At 45.5% G+C, this 10,760-nt stretch overlaps 3 protein-coding genes across 3 annotated transcripts in view; all 3 read left to right on the forward strand.

Moving 5' to 3' along the window:
- The first annotated feature begins 2,806 nt into the window (after positions 1 to 2,806).
- Positions 2,807 to 3,639, forward strand: LOC122584418 (NADH-ubiquinone oxidoreductase chain 3-like). Its single transcript, XM_043756596.1, has one exon. It carries the CDS (start codon positions 3,162 to 3,164, stop codon positions 3,627 to 3,629), a length of 468 nt encoding a protein of 155 aa, XP_043612531.1. The 5' UTR covers positions 2,807 to 3,161; the 3' UTR covers positions 3,630 to 3,639.
- LOC122584419 (ribosomal protein S12, mitochondrial) lies at positions 3,636 to 5,808 on the forward strand. The gene has a single exon (XM_043756597.1). The coding sequence runs from the start codon at positions 3,678 to 3,680 to the stop codon at positions 4,053 to 4,055; it is 378 nt and encodes a 125-aa protein (XP_043612532.1). The 5' UTR covers positions 3,636 to 3,677; the 3' UTR covers positions 4,056 to 5,808.
- Positions 5,809 to 9,996: 4,188 nt separating this feature from the next.
- LOC122584421 (NADH dehydrogenase [ubiquinone] iron-sulfur protein 3) overlaps positions 9,997 to 10,760 on the forward strand; it is a 2,523-nt gene continuing 1,759 nt past the window's right edge. The window contains exon 1 of the mRNA XM_043756598.1: positions 9,997 to 10,760. This exon is cut by the window's right edge and continues 1,759 nt beyond it. Within this exon, the coding sequence (XP_043612533.1) occupies positions 10,501 to 10,760 (260 nt within the window). The 5' untranslated portion in view covers positions 9,997 to 10,500.

Here is a 10,760-nt window from a genome sequence, read left to right on the forward strand (position 1 = left end):
ACATGACTCTTTGACAGTCCTCCTCTTTAGAGTGGCTTCCTCCCGCTTTGCCAGAACCAAATTCAAGGAATGGTTGTCGTCCAGACCCGCTTTTATTTTTGTTGGCAGTGCCTTATACTGTGTTGATTCAATGTTTTGCAGAGTCACTTTCTTGTAATCAATTACGTCAGCTAAAGTATATGAGGAAAGAAACTTGATCTGTCTAGTTCCTCAGAACGCATCGGGCTGGCCTGGAATCCTCCAACTCTGAACACGCACTTCCTTTCCTTTCCTTCCTTGTCTTGTATCGTATGAAGCACTAGACTCAGTCCACGGGAACTAGCTTTACGGGTTGCTTTCGATTTGGCATTCTCCTCGCCTTCCTGCTTTATTGGCATTAGAGATCTTGTGAAAAAGTCCGATTGACTAATGGAAGGAAGCGAGCTCCTAATGCACAATTATCGGGCATCGCACATTTAAGGCTTACCCCAAGCCCAAGGGACCGGGGACGGCGTAATTATTAGAACAAGGAATTTCCTTATGTCAACCTTGTGTGTAAGACACAGGAGTCAACGGTATACGTAAGCTAGAACCGGGTTAACAAGAGGTAGCTTGCAATAGAGAAGGTATGGTGGTCCAGATAGCCGCTGACCAAAAAGCCGGAGATTCTCGCGCTGGAACAAGCGAGCGTAGGCCCAGCCCTTCACCCAGTAAGAAGTGCTTTTCTTGGCGAAGTTAGTCGACCGTAAGGGTAATGAAGATTTATAGCCCCATCGATAGCTATCTGTATAAGTGTGCCACGAGTGCTCCCTCTCTCTCTTCCGTCTTTGGCTCAAAGTCTGAACTCTTCTATCTCCTCACTTTCACATCTAAGGATTCCCTCAGGGACATCAGATATTAAGCGAGAAATCCCGGGAAAATGAAAATCCTAGGAATCGAATCAAATCAGGGGTAGGAGATTCCACCCGTAACCTATCGGGAGAGCTACCCTCATTCTATCTAGTGGAAAGTCTTTCACTCGTGGACTAGCTTACTTTGGTTAGGATCAAGGGGCATAGTTACTCGATCGACCATTAGGGAAAGGGCTAAACCTCTTCTCTCCTTCGGTCTCCTCTCTTTGTCAGTCGAATGACTAAGTACCGGAAATTTAACCAGTCAAGTCAGCTCCTCCCACCTAGGTCCCCGGCTTTGCTTTCTTGTCCGGAATAGAACCAGCTTTAGTTCCGAGGACGGAAGCCTTTTTTTCTGGTTGGCTAGTTGGTTTTGATTTTCATCCACCGGAAGAACACCAAAGAAGCGTCTTCGCAGAGCTAGTTTCCTAGTCAAGACCCGGAGGGTTAACTGTTGCTGTAATCATAACCATCGGAATCGGGCTTGTGAAGGAGAGGCAATAGCAGCCCTCTCTGAAACTTAAAGATCCTACTCACGTTCACTTTAAGAGGTGGTTTAAGGAGTTTATAGGTTTGCATCAAGGTATGTTGTTTTCCCAAATGTTGATGGCTTGGAGTTACATATCCCTGAAGAGAAGGAGATGAGCGCAAAAAAGGTTGCGAACTCTTTTTGCTCAATAGCTAAATAAAGATAAACCAAACCACCTGAAGAGGAATGAAAGCTTCAAATCGAGTTATCTCTAGTAAAGAAGTGGATTCCCTTTTGTATGGGCTAGCCCCTCCTCTCCCGCTATCTAGGTATCGAAGTTGCTTTCCTAGAGTTCTGGATCGATAGAGCATTGTCTAAGAGAATAGTTCGCTCTTCCTGCGTCCAGGCATAAATTAGTAAGTAGTATCCTACAAGCTTGGTAAACCCGATTGTCTTACTGAACTGAGCTTCAACAATAGAGGACAGCGCCCTCTTATCCGGATCGAGCATTCCTGGCCAAGAAAACCCTGATCAAGGAATTGCTTATATAGACTGCACAAGAATCATAGCACTCTTCTCTCGCTTTCTGCTCTCCCCTGACATAGGTGCCTAGTGGTAGACTAGAGGGGGACTTATAAAAAGGTCAGAAAGGCCAGTTGCGCTAAGAAAAAGGAGCCTTCGGTGACAGCAGCTAAATACAATAAGGGGGCAAAGAAGTAGCCTTTCATCCCCTTTGTGCAAGGCTTTCTGGAGACGTATCAGCCTATATTCCTACTAATGTGATCCCCATTACTTCAAATATGTTCTACACTACGATATCTTGCTCTGATCTTCTTTACAACTATCTTTTTTGAAGCAGATAGTTCACAGTGCTCATTATATCGATACTGGGAAAGAAAAAACAAAAAATGAAACAATCGGTTAGGATGAATTTATTTCGCAGTGTTAAGGTTCTCTTGCTAAGCGGTCTGATGTTCCTTTTCTATCTTCTCGGGGGGAGCGCCTTTTTTTGTTCTCTTCTATCGAAGGTAGCAGGCTTCCTAGGGGTGAAGGCCCTCTCTCTCCTTTTTAGCAAGGTGGGCTGCTCCTCCGCTCTGGCCTCAGTGATAGGCTGTGCTTTTCGAGCGCTCGTCACTGCGGGGATCGGAGCCAATATGGTGAATCCGTCGGGTGGGGAAATAATCCCTTCCAATTCAGGTTCCGGGGGACCATCACACGCGAACTCCTGGACGGAAGATTCGTTCTCGATAGGAGTGTTGATGGAGCCTTTTCCCGAAACGGAAATGGAGGGCACCTCAGTTCGTTCTTCGGTGGCACGCGATGAAGCGGGCCCGTCCCACGAAGGAACAGTAGTCCAAAATGCGAGCTTGGAGTCGTCAATGCGAAATCGCATTGTACGACTCGAGCAGGACAATAGCCCCTATCTGCTAGATAAGGCAAGGGGAGCCTACTGGTCGGACATAAAAAAGAACTGGACGATGCTCCCTCTCAGGGGGAGTATAACCGGTTGGTCTCTTTTGAAAACAGGGACCTCCTGCTCCGAGAACTCAAGCATGAGGCTTTACGCCTTTTTCAAAGAGTCTTGGAGCAGAATCCTCCCTTGGCCGACCAGGCCCCATACAACCCACAAGAAGTCTTTAAAGACTTCTTGGACGAGCATGGCGACCAACTGGACCGGCTCCAGTTGGACGTATACCAACGAGACACTTTGGAACTAGAGTTTTTAGCTCTGGTGAGGCAAGGGCTCAAAAGGGATGGCCCCGCCTATGTCAGAGAACGCATTTTCTAAATGGAAAGCGTACTGACTCTGACTGCTATCTACGATGCGATCAGGGGGAATAGCGCAAGGGCTTAAGTCATCGATTCAAATCCTATCTTTTTTTCGGTATGCCGCTCCGCGAGCAAGGAGCGAGAAAACAAAGTGGGCTGTGGTGATGTCAGAATTTGCACCTATTTGTATCTATTTAGTGATCAGTCCGCTAGTTTCTTTGATCCCACTCGGTGTTCCTTTTCCATTTGCTTCCAATAGTTCGACCTATCCAGAAAAATTGTCGGCCTACGAATGTGGTTTCGATCCTTTCGGTGATGCCAGAAGTCGTTTTGATATACGATTTTATCTTGTTTCTATTTTATTTATTATCCCTGATCCGGAAGTCACCTTTTCCTTTCCTTGGGCAGTACCTCCCAACAAGATTGATCCCTTTGGATCTTGGTCCATGATGGCCTTTTTATTGATTTTGACGATTGGATCTCTCTATGAATGGAAAAGGGGTGCTTCGGATCGGGAGTAACCACTGGTGATAGGGCAAAAATCGGGGGAAGAACAAAAGTAAAGAGCGATGCCTACATTAAATCAATTGATTCGTCATGGTAGAGAAGAAAAACGGCGCACGGACCGTACTCGAGCTTCGGATCAATGTCCCCAGAAGCAAGGAGTACGCCCGCGTGTACCAACGAGAACACCGAAAAAACCTAATTCAGCTCCACGTAAGATAGCCAAAGTACGGTTGAGCAATCGACATGATATATTTGCTCACATTCCGGGCGAAGGTCATAATTCGCAGGAACATTCTATAGTCTTAATAAGAGGAGGTAGAGTGAAAGATTCGCCAGGTGTGAAATCCCATTGTATTCGAGGAGTCAAGGATTTGTTGGGAATTCCGGATCGAAGAAAAGGGAGATCAAAATATGGTGCAGAAAAACCAAAATCGATATGAATGGAAGATGCCTCTGTAACTCTTTTTTCTCCAATTTTCAGTACGAAGTTACTGGCTCTAAGAAGGCAATTGCACCTTAGCCCATGGACTGATACGGAGACTACTCTACAGGGGAAATCTCTTACTCGGCTAGAGCGGATCCCGAGACTTCACCCGTTCCTTTAAACTGTTGGGCACTACATTCTATAACGAGAATCACAAGGCCGGTCAACAAGGAACAACCTGGCAGAGTGTCCTGAGATAACAAGGCTAAAGTGAGAACGCCCAGTGACGAGAGTGGCGACATACGAGGATCTAACCTCGACCAACGAGAGCGTAGCTGCTCGACCTCAGACATAGGGATTCTCGGACCGGAACAATGGGATTCGCTCGACAAGACTGAAACCTTCGCTTGCACCACTAGAGTCGTTCCGGCACTTTTAGTTGTTACCTTTAGTAGTGTAAACAACATCCCTGAAACTAGCGCATGCGATATCCCTCGGTGTCTTTATGGTAACCAGCATGCGTTAGGGAAACAGTATAGTAAGACGAAGGCGATCCCAGCAACGCAACTCAGGCAAGCGACTAAAGCAAGCCGAAGGCGATCCCCATAACTACAGGTGCTGGGGATCGTTTGGCATAACGCTCTAACGCAAGTCGTTATGGCGCTTTGGAACACTGCCGATCGCCGCCTCTTGCAAGCAACCCTCGGTCACAAATGGGAAAAATCATACGCTATCATAGGCGCTTCTAATTTCTTTGGAGATTCTAAATGCAGCATGTGCTGAAACCCGCCTAGCTACTTACTACTCTACTTAACTTAAAATGAAAAAAAAAATTGAATTCAAATTGGTCGAGAAAAAGAACCGCTAGTCGGAATTTGGGGAAAGATAGAGAGCTCTCTAGGCTCTCCTGATCAAATTGAGAGTTCGCTTTGCCAGTCCATGAATATGTCGCACCCAGCAGTTCGAGGAGTTGGCCAGATACGGATCGAAGCCCTGCCTCGAAAAAGTCAGGACTTTTGGGCAGATTCCAGTATCCGACCCATCTCTTTCTGCCGATTCCCCGGGTTGTCGGAATCTCTGGTTCGATCAGGACCAGGAGTCCCATTCATTCGTTTATGGGAGCGACTCTCTGTTCCCATTCTCCACCGGGTCATCAAGTGATTAGCCAGCTCAATCCATTTTTCCATCCGATGATCTTCACCCTAGGACTGACTCTGTTCGACCTGCCTTGATTGCCTAGCTAATGCTACCGTCGCAAGCAACCTCTACTAACGCTATAGTTGCAGCAAAGCAAGCTCTAGAGGGGTTTTAATGGTCCCATTTCATTTTCATGTATGGAACTTCTGATACCTGCAACAGAGTAAAAGCTGCGGTAATGCTTGCTCTCCTGGTCAATAGGCTATTCAAACCAATCCCCTAAGCTGTTACTGCAAGAGCTGCAGATCTGATCCTAGAATAGAAGCTCAACCAGTTGCCGGTACTCTTTCATCAGCTGTGGGATGCTTAGACGGTACTAGTGCTTGAGTAAGCGGTGCTCCCTTTCTGTTTGCAATTACCGCTGCAAAATAGTCATCCCTAAAGCTGTTTTCAAATTCAAATAGGTTGTAGAATAGGTTGTTCTCGAATAAGCTCTTTGAAAGATAACTGAATGCGTTTAGTCCTTTGGGGATGGGTCTGCGCGCAGGTAGCATTTTTGAGGAAGTGAAGACGAATAGTCGAGTTGCCTGCTTGACTGCTTTCATCTCCTGATGTCAGAAAAGGTGTTCTATCGCATTCTTTTAGCTGCAAGGGCAAGGGAACCGTCAGGTTGTAGTGGTTGAAGTAGAGCCAAACAGCGATGGACTAAGCGAGTCAAATAACGCTGGTGCGAACCATGTTGGATGACGGGTGAGGGTGATAAAATAAATAAGTCCTGCTCTGCTGCCCTGTGTTAAGCAAAGTGAGTTGACTTCGTTTCAGGCCATGTTATTCAGTCTCATGGAACTAAACTCTTAGATGCAGCATGCAACCGCCTCCATCCATCGGCACACCCGCGCCAGATACACGCTTAGCCGCATTGTTCATCTTGAAAGGGAGCCGCGAGGTGCTGTCATGTCAAGCCCTATATATACTGGAAAAGAAATAAAATGAAAGCGGGAGGAATGAATCTTGGATCAAGTGGGCAACCCTTCCTTCTACTTCGGACCCCTTTATTCCAGTTTCGAAAGATCCGGAAGAGAACCCGCCAGGGGGCTCACACCCACTTTCGAGAGCTAGACCAGACTTCCTTATCTGGCTTCCAGTCTACTAAGGACAGCTGGCTCAGACACTGGCTTTGAGTTCGGACTTCCTTCTTTCTATGACCAGATCAGGAGCTGCATGATCCGATGAGCTATCAGCTGAGAGACTGGCTTCTCGGTTGTTAGTAACGACTCATACAGAGCAGCTTACCTTGCTATGGTGAGTTATAGAATCAATTGAGCGAAGCTACCTACTTAGCTGATCTAGTTAGAGGACTTCTTTAAAGAAGGGCTTTAATCCACAGAATTTAGTTTCCATTATAATGGTGAAAATGCTAATGGTGAGATTGATTACAGGAGCTAGTTTTAAAAGAATCAATCAATCAAGCTTGGACCCGTGCAATTTATAGGCCTCCCTCAAAAGAACCAGTCCAGCAACCCGACCGGTAGGACAAGAAGAGCATCCCTGGGAGAAAGACAGCTTATTAGAGCATTGGCGGTCGACGAATTCGTCTATCAGACAATCTATCCTTAGCCTAAAGGCCCGTTAAATTAAGGGTGGTGCAGTGTGACCGGAGCAGTTGTAGAGTTTATAAATGGGATTTGAGGCGACGCCTGAGTATGAGGAGATCGCACTGGATATGGCTACTCTTTACGGCAAAGGGAGCATTGCCCATAAGATAAGGCAGCCTTGGACTTCCTATTATTACTTCTAAGTGAAAGGTAGCCAGCAACAATGAAGGCATTCAGACTCATTACCTTTCTTAGCTCTCATTGAGACTCCCTTTTAGAAAGAGAAATGAACAAGAACTTCACTCATCCGGAAACGTGATTCTATGTCCTGTAAGCATCAGACTAGATCAAAAACCTGCCCTTTCTCCTCTCGACGAGTGTCAGCTCCTTTCCATGTACGCTGGTTGGCTAGTGTTATGAAATAGAGAAGTCAAAGTAGAGCAAGTCCCACCTACCAGGTTAGCGGAGAGTGACTCACCTACCAGGTTACCTGTTCTTATGAAGGAAGGTGCGCATGAAAGTCTTTACGGAAGACCATCAAATTACTGATTAGGAAGGTATTTAAGGAATGAACTTCTATTACAGGGATTCTTTTTATTAAGACCTTTCGGATAGATAGCCCTATTGAATGAAGGTTGAACACCAACCCGCCTGGAAAGCTAAGAGTCGGCAAAGACCTAGCTGTCGAGGAATGAAAGAAGTCGCTTTCTAGGAGAAGGAGTACGAGGAAGTCAAGTCACAGGCAAGCAACCAACAGGCTAAGAGCTATCTCCCAACCTCTCCCTTATTGACAAAATGAGAGGGATTTCTGGCAATTAGCATATAAGAATTCCTGCCCTAGAAGATCGCATTTCTGACTTGAGCACCGTCTTTAGGCATTTCAGTTCTCAGGATCTTACGAAGAAAGGCTAAAGATCGTACTGAACACAACCCTATGATATGAGTTCAGGCGAGCCAGGAAAGCACCCTGAACTCATAGGGTGAAGGCGAGGAAGCTTGAAAAAGGGGCTCCTAAACAAGAGTTTTGACTAGGTAGATTTACCCTTCTACGCCGTTTTAGGTGAGTTCGGACTCAATCATTGACCGGAGATTGGGACAGAGCGGATGGCAACTAGCTGACTTCTTCCTGCCTCTCTTTCTTTGCTGCAATAGATGAGATTGGCATTGGCCTAGTTCCAATCCTTTTAGAAAAGCCCTCTTTTTGTCCATTCGGTCTTTCCATTCCTGAATCCAATCTCAATCCCGACATTTGACCTCGGCCTACTAAAGTAAAAGGCTCTTTCTATTCCGAGTTGGCCTGCACCTTTACTCTGACGAATCTCCTTAAGAATAACCAACCATGGCATTGGACGAGAGAACGTCAAGAGGCCTTTGAGGACTTAAAGGGAGCCGGATCTGGTGCCGGCCTTGCCGTCATGTTCACTGCTACTGACATATGAGACATCGCTAGTCATCCGTTTTATCTCATTCAAGCCTTGTATGTATGTCCTGGATTTCCCTACCAGGATGAAATGACTGGACAAAGAAGGGTTATTCACTGATTATTCACCGAAGAAAGGAGAGATTGGCTTCATGCCTATTCCCAAGAAGGCCATCAATGAAACTCTTCTTTCATAGCTTGGCGAATTGCTTTCCTTTCCATGCTACTTCTTTCTTTTCCACTTCATGACTAGGAATTATAGGTCGGCATTTCTTTCATTCCATCAAGAAAGGCACCTCTGGACGTCTGCTTCAACTTCAAGCCCTTCTAGGGTAGGGATAGGGACCATGGATCAAGGTTTCTGGTTCCCCTTCGATTTTCAACTTCGCAGTCTGGTTGAACAGCCTCCCAACGAGAGTGAGTCCAGTCCATCTTCCTTCCCTGGATATGCTGTGTCCTCTACATTCGCTTCGTCCTCCGCTTTTGACTCCTCTACTGCGCAAAGATTTTGATCCCCGTTTAGTGAGTCGTGAAAGCGCCTACCTTATGTTTAGACGTATTGGTTTCAGTGAAAAGCCAAATAGAGAGTTTTGCGTGTGCCTGCTTTAGTAAGAGTAAGGAAAAAGCTTGAAAAGCGTACTTGCTTTAACAACGGAAAGAGGTTCCTTCAGCGGTTCAGCTTTAGGTCTCGTTTCAGCTGCTTTTCATGATTGTGGTCTTTGATTGGGCACGGGCGTTCCTGTCCTTACTTAGAGGTCAAGTTGCCACCTGTCTATCGAAGGGGGATTTCCCAGCCTATCTCGTGTTACCGAAAGAAGGAAGAAGAATCTAATGATTTCCCTAATTCTGTGAGAAAGAAAAACCAGTTTGTTAGAGCTGGCGCAGAGAAGCAATCAACAGAATGGGTCCCTGTTGTTCACAAGTGAAGGCACTAAACGGATCAAGATCTCGTAAATTCATTGTCTTTCTTGATTCAAATCAGAAAGAACTTCTTTCGCTATTGAAGCCATGCCTGAGCTGTCAGCTTATTAGCATCCCCCTTCTGCGTTAGGAATTGTCCGAAAAGGTTCGATTGAATCCCATGCTTTCATGGTCCCTATCTCTGCCCCGGCACTGGCCGACACGCAGGTCTATTCCGCGCTTTCCTAGGTGCGCATCTCCATCTACTAAAAGTAGGGGTGGTTGCCATAGATAGATTGGGTCATTCGTAACCAGAGCAATAACCGATGCTACAGCATAAACTAAAGCTATACGTGGCGGCCCCTAAAGGCGTAACTGACAGGTTCTGTTTTATCTGCCCATCCGAGTCATCCCGGACTCCAAAAAAGCAGAGGTGAGGTCCGGAGAGTGGGACGGATCTACCTGGCCAAGGTGCCAATGTCAAGTGGTTATCCGAAGTGTTGGAATATGCTCTACCTACGGTACCTAACTAGTCTTTCTTTTCGGTAAGTAAGAATACATTGACCGATGGGGGGAACCCCCGAAGTAAACATAAATGAAGGGGCATACCCCACCCCAGGCAACCAAACAAAGAACTCAAGACACTCCCCGAGCTCTAAAATAAAGAAACTAACCTATGGAAAAAATTATTGAAATTAGATTACGATTACAAAGGCTAAAAAGAATCCAAGTTTCTACGTAATCAAAAAGAGCCTAAGGATTAACCGAAACTAAGCACATACTAAGCCCAATAAGACACATTGGCCTAGATATACATGAGGCCAACTGAAAAACAGGTATACACATCAAATAAACTAGGATGAAACATAGGATTCGGTGGATGATTCGGCATCCTTTATTAATTGCGTATATAATGGTAGCCCTTCCTAAATAGTTTTTGAGTAGGCTAGGAAAGAAAGAAGAAATGATAGAGCGAAATGGGTTGGTTGCCCAAATATCTGATCTGATCATGGGGGATAGCACAAGGGCTTAAGGCATTGGTTTGCTAAATCGACATACAAGAAGATTGATTGCATCATGCATGGGTTCGAATCCCATTTCTTCCGGTCTTTTCCTACTGAACACTTTCCTGCTCAAGATAGGGTACTAGAAAGGGATCATACGAAGGCTATGTTCTTTTTTTAGATCTAGCCTGAATGACTCCTAAACTAAAGGTTTTCATTATATCTAAAGTGTGCAGTGAGGGATCTTTATATTATAGGTAGCCAGTCTTTACTCACTCGACCCAAGCAATGCCCAAAGAGTCCCATGCCTTTCTTGGTCGGACCAAGCCAACTGGCGATTTCCGACAAGTCTTTCCTAATTTTTAGAGCAAGAAGCGGAACTACAAGAAAGCTTTCTTTATCTTTATGGATAACCAATTCATTTTCAAATATAGTTGGGAGACTTTACCCAAGAAATGGGTAAAAAAAATGGAAAGATCGGAACATGGGAATAGCTCTGATACCAATACGGACTGCCCATTTCAATTGTTGTGCTTTCTTAAATTGCATACCTATACAAGGGTTCAAGTTTCGATCGATATTTGCGGAGTTGATCATCCCTCTCGAAAACGAAGATTTGAAGTGGTCTATAATTTACTGAGTACTCGGTATAACTCACGCATTCG

This window comes from Erigeron canadensis, unplaced genomic scaffold (genome assembly GCF_010389155.1).
Source record: "Erigeron canadensis isolate Cc75 unplaced genomic scaffold, C_canadensis_v1 Conyza_canadensis_unscaffolded:263, whole genome shotgun sequence".
NCBI classification, from domain to species: Eukaryota; Viridiplantae; Streptophyta; class Magnoliopsida; order Asterales; family Asteraceae; genus Erigeron; species Erigeron canadensis.

Coding starts and splice junctions, on each gene's coding strand:
- LOC122584418 (XM_043756596.1), top strand. CDS start 3,162: ATGCGATCAGGGGGAATAGCGCAAGGGCTTAAGTCATCGATTCAAATC.
- LOC122584419 (XM_043756597.1), top strand. CDS start 3,678: ATGCCTACATTAAATCAATTGATTCGTCATGGTAGAGAAGAAAAACGG.